The 19202-nt window shown below is 34.2% G+C and overlaps 1 protein-coding gene across 1 annotated transcript in view; it reads right to left on the bottom strand.

Annotated features, from left to right (window-relative positions):
- LOC127858931 (teneurin-m-like) overlaps positions 1-19202 on the bottom strand; it is a 266676-nt gene that overhangs the window by 81964 nt on the left and 165510 nt on the right. Inside the window, exon 7 of the mRNA XM_052396275.1 lies at positions 3324-3597. Within this exon, the coding sequence (XP_052252235.1) occupies positions 3324-3549 (226 nt within the window). The 5' untranslated portion in view covers positions 3550-3597. The remainder of the gene's footprint in view (positions 1-3323; positions 3598-19202) is intronic.

Consider the following 19202-nt stretch of genomic DNA (forward strand, 5'->3'; position numbering starts at 1 on the left):
TCCTAACAAAATGCTGTCGATGTCAACATACATGTACACCATCGACGACCTAGTTCTGGCTACCATTACTTTAAATGTCGCTTTTTATGATTTTTGACTGGCGCGACTTTGTACAGGTCTGTCAATACTAAATAAACTGTACGCTGAAGTTTCTTTAGCTATCGAAGACCTTGACAATTTTGACGAGTAAACAGACAATTGCAGCGACTGACACTTTATTTGACAAAATATACAGGGCAATACGTTTTCCGACTTCGGACGACGAATTTCAGGACGCGCAGAACGTGTTTTTTATATAATGTTATGGGTATGCCGTGTGTGATCCGATGCATCAATGGCGCCCATGTTAAAATCATTTCCCCGATATCAGGGAACGACAAAAGTACAATCAAAAATCAAAACATGTAAGAACTAGTATCTTACCTTTAATTATCCTTTAAAATCCATCTAATAATCCATTTAACTCAATTATTGACGATTTTGCATCTAGGGTCTGTAATAATTATTTTAGCATAGTTAAATAAAGACCCTTATGCCATTCTATCACTTTATTCAAATGAGTTTATGAACGCGATAAACTTTCTTCTTCGTCACACGCTACGTCATGTACTCTACATTACTGCTGTTCAAATGAACCGGAGCAGTTTATCTAATAATAGCCGTTGGTAAACTCGGTTGCATTTGCAGATTTCTGCATATAAACATAATTATGTTTAAACTTGCACAGTGTTTTATTTATCTATGGTAAATGCCCTTATTGTACGAAAAAATAATCTAATATATAAATACACAAAGAATGGAAAACATTCAAGTACACAACAGATGAATGAGTAGAAAATACCCGTGTACAAATGGGACGTTCCCAATTCCAGTGTGGTGCTATTTTTACCATCTTATACTTTACACAGCTCTATGCCTAACGTGAATTAAATAGGAAAGCAAACATAGCAGATTATTCATGAACTGTGCGATATGTGTATGGCTTGTTGTACATTCTTAATAGTTAAGTTAAATGTCAAAAGTATATGCTTTGGTTATAAACAATGCACATTACACTAAATAATGTCATATGACTAGATTTAAAGGTTGAAGGTCGTATAATTTTGAAGCTCAAGTTTTGTCGACTTTGTTTCTTATGAAAAATCATTCAGTGGTAAAGTAAATATAAATAAAAAAATAACAAAACAAAAATCGTGTAATTTTATATTTTATTTCAACATTTCTTTTGGTGAATATATCATATATATTTTTTTCTGCAAAATATGCACATTTTCTTTTCATGGGTGACCTTAAAATTCGATCAATGAACCAAACAATATCGACCTAATTTTAGCGCATATCGCATGACGTCATTTAAAAAGTAGTCCGTGCACGCGACAGGTATATTCCACAGTGTTGAATACAAGCAAGTATATTCCACAACGTGTTATACCGTCAATGTCGCGGTGAAAGTGGGATAAAAATGCTTATTCAAAGACAATTAATAACCAGGAACTATACTTATGATAATTTAAAAAGAATTGAACAACAACAACACTATCCTATATTCCAGACTTTTTAAAACATTGTTGTTTCTTTCCAACCATGTTAGCTATGTTATGTCATATTGCTTTAATGCAGTATGGCTCCTATTATTTTCCACGGATACCAATCATCTCATATTCTTTTAATTCCTCATAAGACTTGAGTCAAGTTTTTGCTTTTTGTTAATAACCAGTAAAATGTGAACAACAGAAAAATTCAAGACTTTAAAAATTTAACAACCAATTTACAAATTGCATTCTGCCAAGGGTGTGTTTTAATTCTTTTTGTGGTACAAAATTAAATTTACAGACACATAATGTCAAATGAGTCGCCATGTTTTCATCAATAGTTCCACTGGGACATGCACTGATGTTTTATTTAGCTAAATGTAGCAATATTTCATAATTTTCACAATGAAGGATATTAAGGTCCATTTCATCGACTGTTGAAATGCTACACTAATGGGCCATATTGAGATGGTAAATCAAAACTTGGTGTGACACAAATGGCGTTCAAAGAGACTATAGATTTAATTAGACTACATTGTATGCGTCCAATCATGCTTCACAAAGGAACCAACATTGTTGGTGTGTCATCGTTGTTTATACGAACGTGCTGAGTTATGACAACAAATGAAAACAAATGTGCCAATTTAGATCATTGTTGTATCGGACTTTAACACTACTTTGCAAGATATATAAAATTCTGCAAAAAAATATGTCTCCGTATGGGACAAGAAGTCTATAAATTTTGAAGTGCTACAAAAAATCTAAGAGTAAAATCAATACTGGAGCAAACAAGAATAATCCGTCTCACAGACAGACAGAAAATTATAACCGTAAACTGCCATTAGTAAATTGTATTTATATGAAGTATATAAGAAAATAAATAAAAATATGCTTTAGTTCTACCATAAGCCTAATTAAGTGCCACAACAAATTGAAGAACTCGTCAAGTTTATGATACTAGTCTAATTATAAATTATGTTTGCAAACAAGAAGTGTGGCAGGATTTATTTACAGGTTATAAGCAAGGTATGGCACCTTCAAAATCCATAGTGTTCCAGGCCTTATCTAATGTACCTCATCACTAACATGACAAATGGTTGCTGAGGAAATATCAGTGCCATAAATGTGCCAGCACTTAAGGGATCCAGTATCTGGTGCTGATATCTCAGAGATAGGGACCCTTCCATTGACCGATGCGTTTATCTTGTTGGTAATGATGTTTTACAATGTAAAACAAGCAGTTACCTTGTAGTGATGTTTAACAACAATGCCAGCAGCTATCATAGAAATGTAAGACCAGTTTTATCCTATTCCGTAAAAGCCATTACAAATATGTATAATGTCACATATACTCTTCTTGTGTCTCCCCTCCTTTTACTTTTTATGATAAATAGGTGTAAAACTAGCTGCTAATTTTTGTTCTTGGATAAAGATTGTTTGCAAATGGTATAGCTTGCAAACTAAAACCTGAAACTTCCAACCACAGTTTTTATTATGACCATACATTATTGGCGCACTTGAACAAGTTATTGTTTAAATATGTGCACATATTTTGAAGTGTAATGATAACTGTATTTTGTTGCCATATGCCTTCATTCTTCAGTTCTGTTCTGTGTCTTGAATGATTACACATTTACAGTCCTTTAAATTAAACTTTCTAGGGGACTACAAACACGTCAAAATACCTATCTAAGAGGTTAAGGGTTAATCTTATAAATTCACCGTGGTCAGTGTAAGGTCAATGTTTGCATTCAGATTAATTCACACGTCAACCACAGACACAAAACCTACCTAATCCATTCAGCTTTTTATCGTGATGAGCTGATTTGACTGTCTCGTAGGGACGAAGGTTCTCGTCTGAATGCAGGTCATCCTCCGACGAACTGTATGTCTTGCTGCCTCGCTTGTTGCGTCCAGATAAACTTCGTGCCGATGGCTGGGGTTTCCCGGGTGGTTTGAAGTTTGATGTTGTGCTCAGTGAGTTCATCTCCATGGTGACAAGGGAGGCCACTTTCATCAACTTCTGTTTCACTTTATGTTGTCATAGTAATGTGCAGGATTTATTCTGAAAGTACAGTATTGCAGGAAATTTATTCAACTGATTTTGGCCAAAAAAATACCTTAATAATCCCTTTTATTTCAAGAAATGTTTTGCAATAATTTAAGTGACATGAACAAAATATCAACTGTTAAAAGAAAACTATTTTGTTGCAATTAATTTCTACCACGACTAAATGATTGTTTTTTTAGTTGGTTGTGTTAGCAGCCGACAAAATTTACAGAGCATATTTTGCAGATCAGTACCGTAAAAATCCAGTCATAAGTCGAGATTTTTTTCCTAAAAAATTTGATTAAATTTACAGCCTCGACATATGAGGTCGTCCATGAAAAAAATGATGACATTCTAACAAGATCGATCCTCGTGGTAATGGTTAACGTTGTTGTTGTATAGAAAACTTGTTGAAATATGACACACGAAATGTCGTCTTTTAACTGATACTTACCAATTAATAAAACCACAGTTTGCAACATTTCCATTGTTTTTATTTTCATAATTTAATCCAAAGTTTTCATGTTGCAGGTGTTTTTTTATAACTTAACGCGTAAACAAAAGATCAAGTTATTTTTAAAGTAGAGCCATAATTGGCAACGTGTGTGAATTGACAGTTTGACGTCATCAAAGGAAAGCTGCTTCCTGTCAAGAAGCCATAAAGCATCACCCTTCTTGCCGATAAAATAAGATTCCTTTAATTTGTGAAGCGACATGTGTAACCAATCGAGAGTTTGTTATTCACTGGTAATCGTCCAATTATGTTTGAGCACATGCATACCTCCGCCTTTGAAACTGTTATGTAGAACAAAGGTGGAGTTACTGGTCTATTGGTTACCGTAAAAATGCAGTCATAAGTCGAGATTTTTTTCCTCAAAAATTTGATTAAATTTACAGTCTCGACTTATGAGGTTGTCCATGAAAAATACTGATGACATTCTACTAAGATCGATCCCCGCGGAAATGGTTAAAGTTGTTGTTGTTGTTGTTGTTGTATACAAACTTGTTGAAATACGACACACAAAATTTCCTCTTTTAACTGATACTTACCAATTAATATAACCACAGTTTGCCGCAACATTTCCCTTGTTTTTATTTTCATAATTTAATCCAAAGTTTTCATGTAAGCAGGTGTTTTTTTTACAACTGAACGTGTAATCAAAAGATCGAGTCATTTTTAAAGTAGAGCGAGAATTGGCAACCTGTGTGAATTGACAGTTTGACGTCATCAAAGAAAAGCCGCTTCCTGTCAAGAAGCCATAAAGCATCACCCTTCTCGCCGATAAAATAAAATTTCTTTAATATGTGAAGCGACATGTTAAACCAATCGCGAGTTTGTTATTCACTGGTAATCGTCCAATTATGTTTGAGCACGTGCATAGCTCCGCCTTTGAAACTGTTATGTAGAACAAAGGTGGAGTAAGCGGTCTATTGGTTATGTCAATCATTGTCATAAAAATGTGTTTACCGAGGAACTAATCAATTGTTTTGATAGTCAGATTAAAAGTACAAAGATTTGATTACAGTGATCACAGTGTGTCATCAGATTATAAGTTTGTGGATTATTACTAGCGTGGACAATTTAGTGCAAACTTTTTAATAATAATTTATTAATTTGACTAACACATTTGATTTGTCAAAATGCCTCGAAAACGCCAACGCCATGCGTATGACAATACGTTTAAAATACCCGTGATAGAATTTGCAGAGCAATCAATTAATAATAGTGCTGCTGAACGCGAGTTTGGTGTTTCGTATGTCGTTGATGTGTAAATTACGATGTACATGTATATAAATTCTGGTTTCCTATGTTGTCTTTGTTTATGTGGTTCATTATGATTTGCTTGTCTATATTTTCATATATTATTTTCGATTTCCTAAATATATATCGTATTGATTATATTTAACAAAGTACATAATACACCTGTCCGCTATGTCTACGTCGCACAGTGCTATATTGACGTCATGGTCTATGTTTAGAATAAAAACTTCCCGTACATTTAAAATTGCGTCTGTTTATGAAATTCTTGCACGGACAATTTCTGACTCGACTTATGACTTGGACATATTCAAATTCTCCGATTTTCGTATCATTTTTTTACCCCCCGACTTATGAGCGGGTAGACTTATGACTGCATTTGTACGGTATGTCAATCATTGTTATAAAATCGTGTTTTATCGAGGCACTTATCAATTGTTTTGATAGTCAGATTAAAGTACATGTATATGCGTTATGGTTTCCCCTGTTGTTGTCTTTGTTTTTATGTGGTTCATTATGCTTTGCTTGTCTATATATTTATATATTATTTTTGATTTCCTAAATATATATCGTATTGATTATATTAAACAAAGTATATAATACATGTGTCTGCTATGTCTACGTCGCCCAGTGTTACAATGACGTCATGGTCTATGTATAGAATAAAAACTTCCCGTACATTTAAAATGGCGTCTGTTTATGAAATTCGGGGACGGACAATATCTGACACGATTTATGACGTGGACATATTCAAAATCTCCGATTTTCGGATCATTTTTTAACCCCTGACTTATGAGCGGGTAGACTTATGACTGGATTTTTACGGTATGTGCTTTAGAAGTCTTAGGTACTGTAAGAACTGCAACTCACTCTGCTAGGAACGATTACCACTGCCTCTTTGCAGCAGACAACAAATGATTTTGCTCTAGCAGTGAGTGTATATACCAGCTTGTAAGACGACATTGGCCATTCTAGTGTTTATCATTGAGATCTGTACATATTGGCTGCTTTCAGGGAAAACGGAGCTTAATGCACGTCAAATTAGATTAGCCTGTGCACACAAGCTAATAAAGGACGACAACAGCGAACAACTTCATTGCCTTCAGCGCTTTGATATTTCATTGGAAACAATGGTCTTGCCATTATAGCTGTCATTATGGCATTGCAGGATCATTTCTGACTAACATCTAAAAAGGGTTAAAAACATGACAAGAAATGGAAAAAGGTCAAAATAGCAAACTTTTTACATTCTAAAATAGCACACGATGTTACCTAATTATTTCATTACACTCTGGAATTGCATGCATGTTTTCCCTCAAATGACAAAAGATGTTCCTAATCACAGGAGTGTAATTGAACTTGTCTAAATTTCCAGAACCATTTTGATCAGAGGAACAGTTTTGCACGATCTAATGTATAGGTTTGACTATGAATTAAATATAAACTGACATTGCAATACATTCCATGCATGTCAGTTGTCTTTTCTTTAAACTGGAGTAGAAAAAATAATACCAAAATAATAGGGAAGAGTCACAGTGTTTCCAACACCTAATTGTATGTCTGTGAAATTTTGCATTTTGGAGATAATGTTTTATACTTTTATTAAAAAGCATAAAATATGGAGGTCACATTCACACTAAAAATGGCAAGATCATATTGCTGAGATATCATTGGACCTATTTTTGAGGATTTCTTTTATTTTTAAATTTCTATTTTTAAAAATTACATATTCTGATTTTATTTAAGTTGTTCAGAATTAATGGCATGAGACTTTTACATTTAATGGAAAAATAGCTATGCAGATAAAGGCCAGTTTAATGTTGCATAACCATAACAACAGAATTCGCATTTACACTTTCATGCGTGAATAAAATGAAACCCAAGTTGCATAAACATGTAATGATATATTAGGCTTGCAGCATCAAGATTCAAATAAAGTGGCAATAAAATAGGATATGTTTGATAAATTTTTAATTAAACAGTCTCAGCAAAACTTCAAAGTTAGATCCAAAAAGTATTCATGCACTGTAAACCATATCCACAGTAACAAGAAGTGAATTCTAATTTTGGATTAAAAATATGGAAATGACAGGAAAAAAACAACAGCGGATTGTACATGAAGGATGCAAGTGAATATGCAACAAAAGTCCAATGATAATTCAAGTTTTCCATCTTCAGAACTCTCAGAAACCTCGGCTTTAGAGTTGACAAAGGCAAATGTATTTGGGATTGGGCAATTTCAAAAATCATCCAAACTAATACTTGTTCATAAATCAAGTCGACAGAACCAATTTATCTTTAACTTTTAAAGGAAAGAAAAAACTCCATGCTGGACATTGTTAGCTTCAAGTGGAAACACAAATATAAATTGAGACCAAAACTGCTTTTAATGTTGTTGTTTTTTAAATAAGATTCAATTTGCTTTTTGGATTAGTGATATAAATTATTTGTCAAACCAATATTACTTACACATATTTGTTTATGTTTTGAAAATTTGGTCCAAATGGTTCTCAGACAACCAGATGATTGTCAATCATCAAAGGTAAAATTATAAATATTTTGAAGTAATTTATTTTATCTATTTTGTACCGTAATCATGCAGGATAATGCTTAAAATTACACAACATTCATCTAATTGAAAATACATTAATTCAATCCAATTCAATACTTAACTCTTAACATTTATAATAATATGTTTCTATTGGAAATGTATTCTATAGTTTAGTTTAGTAATCTAAAATGTATGTAAGTATTGTTATTATAATTTAACTTAGACACTTTAGATCAATTCCCTTTAATAAGTAAAGCCAGTGAGTGTCCTGTATAAACAACATATAATTTAAAAAAAAGTCAGTATAGCTTGGTAACAATTTGCATGAAACTCAAACAGTGAGAATACTATTCAAGTAGGATATTTGTATTTATTTTTATCGCAACCATATTACAAAAATAAACATGAATATGGTGGGTCTGTCAATGTGGAAGGTTCATGTTTGGGAGCTTTACTTTTGTAGCCATCAGTTCACTATCCCTCCTTGGCCAACAGAGACCAGATGCTTGTCATATTGGTATGAAGAACAACAGTGGTCCCAGTTTGGTCGTAACTTAGCAATGCATTCCATATTTCTATAATTGGGAAATGCAGGACTTATGAGGATTCACACCAGTTATGACAGACCAATTATGCTGCCGCCAAAATATGACAAATGCTATGGCCAATTTGGGAGTTTAAATACATTTAGTGCTTAAGTTCAAACGGCTGCACATGCTGTTGCTAATATCAGGACAACAAATTCAATGAACGGCTGATAATTAAATAGATGGAATATGGCTCATCGTCATTAATTCTTTGAAAACTGCTCTTTGAAAATCTTTATTATGAAAATTTTGATGTTCTGCATGAGCAGCATGCAGAAAAACTAAAGAAAGAAAAGGTCTAGTTAATTAAATAATTAAATTGATCTGTTCAAAGTCAATTTAAAACTTTATTACATCTGCAAACTTACATCAACAGTTTCAAGTTATGCAGTTTCTATTTTTGAGTGAAATAGCATGATTGCTAGCAAACCAAAATAAACTATCGCACACTCCTATATGGTTGCAACCCATACAAAATTATATAAATGCATGTGCTCATTTACTGATACAAAATGAAATCTGCCATGAAAACATGAGTCATTCTGTTCCTTTTTTTAAAAGAAAAACATGCAGTCATTTCATCTGTTAACTCTTCAAGAACGCTTCTCCTGAGGCAAAAACAAAAGACGGTAACATGCAACATTTTAAACGAGCCATGTTATTCTTTCATCCCTTCTAATTCAACAAGCCTCTGAAAACCATTATTAAAATGCCGCTGGGATATTTGTGTTAAAAGATTTTTAAAGCCAGAATTTTGTTTCCAAAGAACTTGGAAAAAATGCTGAAATCACAAGCTTGTAATTTCCTTGTCAGTGCACAATTGTAAAAGAAACTTTGCAGACAAAATTTGGACGAGTGCAGGCGCGTTTAGCCTTAATCATGACAGAACATCTACTTTGGTCAAAGTCATGTTAACACCGCAATTGTTTTTGAAAGACATTATTATCCATTAAACCAATAAACTTCTAACAATTCCTGAATAGCAAAACAATTATTTTCCATCAAATCTCCTTGTTTAATGTAAATGACCATTGTAACATACATTTGAATTCATTCGTGACTTTATAGCCGAAAATGTAGCTCCTAGTCCGACAGCGCAATTGTGATTCAAAGCTGGCCTCATATGGCATAAGGCCCATTTTTGCATCACGCTGCTCATATAAGCCACGCCAGACCAATTCCTTTCAGTGAACTTTACCTCAATAGAAAACCTTTAATACAGTGCCTTACATGCTGCTTACTTACACGAATCTTATTTTGGTTAGAGATTCAAAAATACTTACACATTTATTTCTGTATTGTGAGTTGTTTCTTGTTGATTGTAAATGACTGGTAAGATGAATGGTGTCATTATTTTGCGATTCATATCTAAATGGACTCGGAAAACACATCCTCAGGTCTTGTACAGCATTGACATTAAGGCTGGAGATCATGAGAGATTTTATGACCATATTTGTATTTAATTGACTGGAAGATGCTGTATACTGGTCATAAAAACGTCTGGGTTTCTGTATTGGCCAAGCTCTCTGGTTTCACTCTGGTAGATGTCCGTATAATTACTTTGGACTGATGGTTCATATTTCACTGAAGATGTATTTGATGTCTTATTACATTTAGATTCTGTACCCAAATTTTGTTGAGAGCTAGACCTGTTGTCTTGCACATAAATCTGTCCATGGTTAGACATATTATAATATCTATTATTATAAATCATACATTTTCTTTTTCTATTGGATGGGTAAATATTGGGATAGATTTGGGCCATACTCTGACAAAACTTTAAGGGATCTTTTCACGGTTTGGTAAATTGACAAAATTGAAAAAAGTTGTTTCAGATTCGCAAATTTTTGTTTTAGTTATGATATTTGTGAGGAAACGGTATTACTGAACATTTACCATGGTCTAATAACTGAACATTTACCATGGTCTAATATAACTAATATATGCGTCTTTTGACGATTTAAAAACCTAAAAATTATAAAGCGTTGCAACGCGAAACGATTGAATAATTTGGAGAGTTCTGTTGTTGACGTTAAATTTTGTGAAACTACGAAGATTGCTCACATAGTGCATAAAATACTTTAACCAAATATGCTTGGCAGAATAGCCGAGCGGGCTAATGCGTTTTTACTCCAGTTTACTCCAGGACTCCGGGGGTCACTGGTTCGAGTCCAGTTGCGGCTACTTTTTTTTCCTTTTTTAAATTTTATTCTTGATTTTTAACTGGAGCTTTTAAGATCCCATGTTTACATTTATCAATATAAAGCATTTAATGACTTAATTTAAAACATGCCAAAAACTGTGAAAAGGCCCCTTTAAGGCATGAGGGTAAAGGTAAATGAGGGCAATCCGCACAGACTAATTAGGTAAGACACTTTCCTACTAGACTGGATTTTTGTTAAGAAGGGACTTCTTTCAGACAGCGGAGATAGATTTCACTGATCAATCTATGCAGACTGCACAGGCTAGTCTGGGACAACACTTAAGGCACATGCATTATGCCTGGTTTTCCCAGACTGCGGCCATTTTTAATGTTGAAAGACAGTGACAGTGAGATGACCACTACTTTAGAGTCAGTCTTTACTCAGAAAGACAGTGACAGTGAGATGACTGCTTCTTTAGAGTCAGTCTTTACCGTTATTACTCTATGTTTTCGGACACTGAAAAATAAATATTTTTTTTCGTGTCCGAAAACTTAGATACGAAAAATATTCACAAAATACTGGTGTCCGAAAACTAAGAGTCGAAAATTGAAGTGTCCGAAAATAGCGTCAATTGTATCAACGACTACCGCGGTAATAGCACGCGCTTGTTAAATACCATGCCGTTTAGTATAAATTACAGTTATATATGTTTGCATTGCATTTTAAGTAATTTTTAATGCTTAATTTATTTGACAGAAATTTACTACAAGGTTGTAATTTGATCAACGAGTTTAAAGATGAGCATGTGATGTACCGATACTCGCTAGTATGAACCTGTAATTAACGCAATAAAAAAGCAAACTATGAATTCTTTGTTTGCTCATTTCCGATAGTTGTTGTCTAACACCTGCCATTGTTCGTAAAACTTGCAATAGGGTGCATCACACTTTGAAGCGTTTAGTATTTGTCACAATTCTTTTACCGAGTAGGGGTAGTACCATTGCGGTAGATAATTGAACTATTAATTGGCACTACCCCTGGTAATTGTCATTATAACGCTTATGCTATCGGGCGAAACCATTGTTTAATACCGGTTAACAAGGTTATTTACCCAATAACGCAAATGTAATGGTCCGTTGCCTCAGGCATGCACCTGCCATGTTTTATAATTTTAATCTGGTTGTAAAACCCCATGTTCAAGTGTCATTAAATATCGAAAACAGGACCGAAATTTGGTAAAATAGCGCTTTAAAATATACTGTCGAAAACTTAGAGACATTAATTATGGACGAAAACTCGTGTGTCCGAAAATTAAGAGTCACGAAAAATAATTATTTTTCCGTAAAAGAGGGGTGTCCGAAAACTTAGAGTGTCCGAAAACATAGAGTAATTACGGTACTCAGTTAGACAGTGACAGTGAGATGACCGCTTCTTTAGAGTCAGTCTTTACTTAGAAAGACAGTGACAGTGAGATGTCCGCTACTTTAAGTCAGTCTTTACTCAGAAAGACAGTGACAGTGAGATGACCGCTTCTTTAGAGTCAGTCTTTACTCAGTTAGACGGTGACAGTGAGATGAACGCTACTTAAGAGTCAGTCTTTACTCAGTGAGACAGTGACAGTAAGATGACCGCTTCTTTAGAGTCAGTCTTTACTCAGTGAGACAGTGACAATGAGATGAACGCTTCTTTAGAGTCCGTCTTTACTCAGTGATGAAAGACAGTGACAGTGAGATGACCGCTACTTTAGAGTCAGTCTTTACTCAGTGAGAATACTGATTATGACAATATTCTGCTAAAGTTACAGCCATGAAGTTAACAAAAGGAGAGGGGTGTAGTTAATGTGCAGCGCCTAAATCTGACACTTTTTCGGCGTTAGCTGTATACGCCAGCTTTTCACCTTACCTGACCTTTGTAACTGTCCAATAAAATTCAAATAAAATTTCCCGCGGCTAGTTCAGAATGAATACACTTCAGTTATCTCATAGGCTGATATGAGCATACCATCAGAACATTGGAAACATGTCCGCGTCTTTGTGACACTGTTTTACTGCGTGTTCAGCATGAAACAATTTTATCTCTAATGAAAAGGCTTAAAAGATAGAACAATTTTACACTCAATCTCGACATCAATACAGTTTGTGCGTCCACCTTTTATTTTCAGAGGCAACAGCATTTTTACTTAAAGGCTATGTTCTCATTTTAGTACTGACTTTCATATTCCTATCAACATGTTAACATGTGAAAGTATAAAAAGCAGTGGAAGCGTAGCCTCACTTTAATGCATTGCATTTCAACCCGCGAGTTATCAGGGTTTATTTACAGGTCATCGCTGCGTCCGAAGACGCTTATGTGCTGACCTGAGTTCGTGGCCAGTTTGTTATATAATATAGACCCTATCCGTGAACTAGGTGAACTGAGATTTTCTTTAGACCACAAAAGATGTTAAATGAAGATATTCAGCGATATAATTATGGTATGTCAATAATAGAGTCTTTATGTGTTTTCAACAATACCATGATAAATATTATTTTTAATTAATTTAACAAGAATTATTCCACTATATTGCCTAATGTATTAAGCATGAGCGCGATGATTCTCGATACTGTTAATAATCAAATCAAAAAGCAATGCCCGACAAACCACTAAAACAGGTTTGTTCGAAGAACGCGCGTATAAATATTTAAAATATGTACGGATACTTCGCATGTGGCCGGTTGACTCATATGTTTAAATTTCACTTCCATTCTTCATTTGGTTTTCTGTTTTGTATCTATAGGTTTATGACCAGTAATATGTAATTATGTAAAATAAGCCACGAAAACTCCGCGTAACATCCCTTATTGCGTGTGATCCATCTAAGAACTGCACAGAAAAAGACATCCTCTATCCTTGGTCTCATTTTATGAACTCTTTACCTTTCACAAACTCAAACCACAATCAACGCCGTATATATTTTTAAAATATATTTCTTGTTTAGGTCTCCTTTGGGGTACTAAAAAGGAAGGCAACTAAAGCTTATAATAAGAAATACATGCATATATATATGCTTTGCTTGCACGATATTACATATGATATGAATGAAAATGAACAAATATTTTTTGGTTAGGGTCGGCGCAGATTCAGGAGACAGTCGGTCCGGCGACCAGAAACGGACCTATTTTTTATCTTGGCCCAACAGATACATAGCAAAGTCACATGCAACATTTTGACCACTCAGGACATAGTCATAATGTTGACTAAGAGTACACACATCCTCTGTTCTGATAACATTAGTATATGTGTGGCTTGCAAAATTAAACTTTCCATTTCTGTTACATGCTCTCATTGAAATACAACTCACATAGACAATTATCACAATTGTAATAAAACTTTTTTATTTCACAGTTCTTCCTGTGAAAAGAATTACGCAACTTAATAAAATTATTTATTATACAAGCATTTTCCAGACACTCTTGGTAAGTCCCATGTCTGGAATTTAAGACGTCTGTCTGTACATTACAATGATTTATGATTGCTGAATAAACAATCAGGCCTTCAAAAAATGAAGCATCACTTATGCAATTTTTACAGACATAATTGTCTTACAAAATACAAAAAAAGCTCCAGATGCGCAAAGGCATGAAGAGGAGGAGAAGATAAACAATAGCTAGACAACAGTTCATTTGTCTTAAATTCACCACTATAATACATTATGGGAAAAGCGCAACAGGAAAAAGCATATGGATTTTGAAATTTACTGGAAGAGATTTCTATGAAAAATTGTTCAACTTAAGTGACCATACGTTGCCAGGATGAACCAACTGTGAAAGGTCTCCATTGCTAATGGCCCCAGCTAGTTAAAGGATGAAAAATGCATTCAATTAAAGGCCAGGATGCACTTTCCTTGGAACAGCATGGCACTGTGAACAAGTGAACGACCATTTGTCATGCACAGCCAATCTTATTACCCAGAATGCATTCTGATGTATCCACTTCCTTTTTCGTTTGCTTTCCAAATTCAGACATTTCGATGGTTTTACTCAAACCCTTGTATCTGCTGGAAAGTTGTACATCAGATACAGTAGTTGTACGCTTGAATCTCGATTTACGAGACATCTGAGGACATCCAGTGTCCCTGAATTAATAGGTGACCCTTTGTAACCCTTCACCATTGATTTGCAACATTTGTCTCCCAAAAATGTTTCCTTGATTACTTTCAATGAAATAAATTGTAGCAATCTAACATGACTTGAATGGAGTCTTGTACCAATTTGTTGTGCCTGTTTTAATAACAGCGAAATGTTCCCTAGACTGGTGAACATAATGGAATAAAATTTCATTAATCAAGGCCCTTGTACACTATCACAAGATTAGTTTCTTACAATAATAAGAAATTATCCAGTTCCAGAAGAATATGTCAACCAAGTCTCCCTACAATAGGTACAATACTGTATTTAGCAACACTTTCATTGCTTGTGGAAGTGATCTGCTGGGGAAATAAATAGCATGCAAATTGTCCGCATGAAGAGGAATTATCTGCTATTGTGCAGAACTCCGGTCCATCTGTCAGGAATACAGACTAGTTGAATGTCAGACAGACCAGGTTCCACAACACTGATGCGGATTGGTTTAATAACAACAAGAAATTGGGAATCATACAGCATATCTTTTTTTTTCCAGCACAATATATATTTTTTAATGGCATAATTATGATAAATCATTTTTATAAAGGTCATCATTGTTTCCCACATTGGACTCTTAGATATGCAAGCTGGCAAATGTGAGAGCAATAATTATTAATACATTACAAGTAAAATCAAGATTGCCATAATTTTACTTGTATTTCAAGGCATTATTGCACATTCACATCATAATTATGTGCGAAACTACAAATCTGGTAAAGTTCACACCAATTTCTCATCTTCAAAGAAAGTTTTTGCATTTTCGTGCCCGGACAGTATATCCTAAGTTATTTATATTTCTGAACAATTCACATTAGACTCTTACTATTAGAAATGTATTTCAGAGCCACACTTATGCCGATAAAGATTCATATAATGGCAGAAATTTGCATAAATGAATTGCTTTTGTCTCTTCCAGTCTTCATTTAACCCAATGCTCATTTTTGGGGACAAAGTGCGGTATCTACCCTAAGGCGAAATATTAATTTCCCTCACTGAACTGCACTGGACACTTCTGTCATCAGCCAATTATCTAAAGCATGTTCTTTATTTTCCATTTGGAGAGTTTCCCATAAGGAATCCTGTGAAAATTAGCAGTAAATGTTAGGATATGTCACTGGAATGAATTGGAATGAATCGACTCTCAAACAATTTGTCTACTAAATACCTATCAATTTTCTTTGGAAATAGGCTTCAGGCAGCTTAGCAGATTTTGAACCTTCTATGCTCGAATTTCAAACAGAAATACTTCCCTTTAATGGCTTGAAATGGATATTTGTGCAAATCCTTAGAAAAAAACTAAAATGGGCGCAATTATGATAATGATGTCAACAAACATAGACAACTAAACAAGTATTTAATTATGTACACATTATTTAACTAATTGCTTATTTATTAATTGTATATGTAAGTGTTAATTATATATTTAATTTTCAATAAATAAAGTACTATAAAGTAAGTTATATAAAATAAGAGAAAAAAAGTGTCTTGAATTGCGTGAGTATATTCTCACATGAAGACAAGGCCTGGGCTGGTATTCATAAAGCTGCTAAGGGTAAACTTAAGAAAATTCCTTAAATATTTAAAAATTCCTTAAGTCTTTTGCTCTTTGATTTTGGTGTCTTTTTTCATTTAATTGGTTTATTTAAGTGAATTTTGCATAGAAGAACAGTATTTTGGAATTACAAAACTGAAATCATTAGAATTTCAATAGAAAATTGAATGATAAAATTTTCTCTTAAATCCAGCTTATGTTAAGATTTGCCTTAGGAGCTTTATGAATACCAGCCCAGGACAAACATTAAACCATACAATAAAACATAATATTGATTCAACCCAGGGTTCTGACACCAATCCCTCGTCCACATCTAAAACATTTTCAGGACTATTACTTTTCACAATAAATGACTGCTGTATTTTCTTTTCTAAATTAAACCAATCTATAAGGGATAAATAATTTGCCTTTCCGTCTCCTTCGATAGACAAAGAATCAAGCACACAAAATCAAGAGTGCAGACTGTTATTTCCCCATGACATCATTTTATATGGCGGTTACAAATGCTGTTTATCACATCTCATATCTTACCGAGAAATGTCATTCTTGGATCACAAAAGAAAAACATTAATAACCGCCACAATAAATGACTTTTTTGCGTCTGGACATCTCAGCATAAACAAAGAGTGGGATTTCTTGATAAAAATCTTTGCTGAAAAATAATGATTTTGACATAATGCCAATGATTTGATAAAAAAATATTTAAATGTTCAGTTAACAGTTGCATTTAATTATTTCCTTTGTTAGAATTCGCTATACATTAAAGATCAGAAGACTAGGGTGTATAAAATTATATAATATTTATATATGTAAATAATTACTACCATTTTTATATCAGCAAAATCTGTGACAAAGAGCATTTTTAGATGCTTCCTTGAAAAAAAAATGATGTAAATATACTGAAAATATCATTTCAGTTCTTCTGCAAAACAAGTATGTTTTGTTGCTGCGTTTTTTGTTGTTAACCCTTTGCATGCTGGGAAATTTGTTGTCTGCTAAAATGTCTTCTGCTCAATTTCTAAAATGAGCATTTCTTTCGATTTTTTTTTCATAGAATACTATCAAAATAGCAAACAGTTTGATTCCTGATGAGACGCCACGTTCTGTGGCATCTCATCTGGATCCAAACTGTTTGCAAAGGCCTTTTGAATTCGGTTCCAGCACTGTAAGGGTTAAAAATAAGACATAAATTAGAACTTAGTTCTCATGATACATTAGGGCATGGTCTGTTTTATGATGGCAGGGCAATAAACCACCAAGATAATCATGCTCCCTACCTGACCAGGAGGTCTGCCCTATGTCAAAATGAGTGATGTGTAGCCTACAAAGTGGCCACAAGGTCTCTGGACCTGTCAAATTCGCATAAACAATCAGAAGAATAATTGTGTAAATGCATTTTTAATAACCTTTGTTAAGTCTGAACAACTAGTTCTGGATTAACTCTCTGATTAAATCAGAACCTAACTTTGGGAAAACTGGTTCTGGATTAACTCTCTGATTAAATCAGAGCCTAACTTTGGGAAAACTGGGTTTCATGCATGTACAAGTGTTGTCCCAGATGAGCCTGTGGAGAATGCATAGGCTAATCTGGGACAACACTCTCCATTTGCGAGGTATTTTTTGTTTACAGAAAGTCTCTGCTTAGCAAAAATCGACTTAAGATGGAAAGTTTTGTTCCTGATTAGCCTGTGCAGACTGCACAGGCTAATCAGGGACAACACTAAACGAAAATGCATTAAACCCCTTTTTTCCAGAGTGAGGCTCAATTATACATATATTATATTATATAATCTGCACTTCTAAATGCACGTTTAATACTATTTGATAATAAATAGTTGATTGCATTTGTTGAGAACATATTAATATCAAAATAATTGTATGCTTACATCATGCTACTTTGATGTTGATGTTTTTAAAAGTTTTTAAAAGTCAGGAAGAAAACATGGTTAAACAAGAATTGCCACTGTAGACCAGATAATGCATCTGAAGATAAGGTTTGACAAGAGTTATCCAGATTTATACAATTGGCTACAGTCTGGAGTTGAATGGGAGAACATTATTTTAATATGAATTGTAAAAATACTTCCTACAATGATGAGGTCTTTCAGAGATTTAGTGGACAGTACAAGGACCAGTAGCCAATTGTATAAATCTGGATATCTCTTATCCAGCGGATAACTTTTGGCTATCTTCAACTTTATGATAGGATAACCAAAAGTTATCCGCTGGATAAGAGTTATCCAGATTTATACAATTGGCCGCAGGAACATAATGTACAGAGGACAGTTTGGTAGACAGAAGGATAATACTGTAATAATTACACACAGAAAACCACAAGAAATAACTGATAATAGCCTTTACTATAATTATTCTTCAAAGAAATGATTGTACTTTGGCTTACTTTCTATCATTTAATTATTGTTATCATACCTTTATTGACAATTAATGTCACTTACTTAAATATTGTTATCAAACAAATAAAGGAAGGTTCAGCAGATATGGATATTAACAAAAAGATAGCAAATCATTAACAAGAGCACCTCCTTGCGGGTACAGACCGCTCATCTATTTTCTTTTTAAAGGTGAAGGGACTCTCATTTTCAATCACAAAGGAGGGAGGGGTGGAGTGAAGAGGTGTGTATAGTGTGGGGTTGTGGACATTTATTACATTATCTTCCAAAAAAGCGAAAAAAAAAAAAAAAATTAAAATCGGGGGCGGGGGGTGGGGGGGGTGGGGGTGGTTGGGGGGGGTGTGTGGGGGGGGGGGGGAAGGGCGATGGGGGGAGGGGATTTTTTGGGTGCGATGGTTGGACGGTATTTCAAACATAACCGTTAAAAAAAAAAAAATTGGGGGTGGGGGTGGG

The sequence above is a fragment of the Dreissena polymorpha genome, chromosome 14 (assembly GCF_020536995.1).
Source record: "Dreissena polymorpha isolate Duluth1 chromosome 14, UMN_Dpol_1.0, whole genome shotgun sequence".
Lineage (NCBI taxonomy): Eukaryota > Metazoa > Mollusca > Bivalvia > Myida > Dreissenidae > Dreissena > Dreissena polymorpha.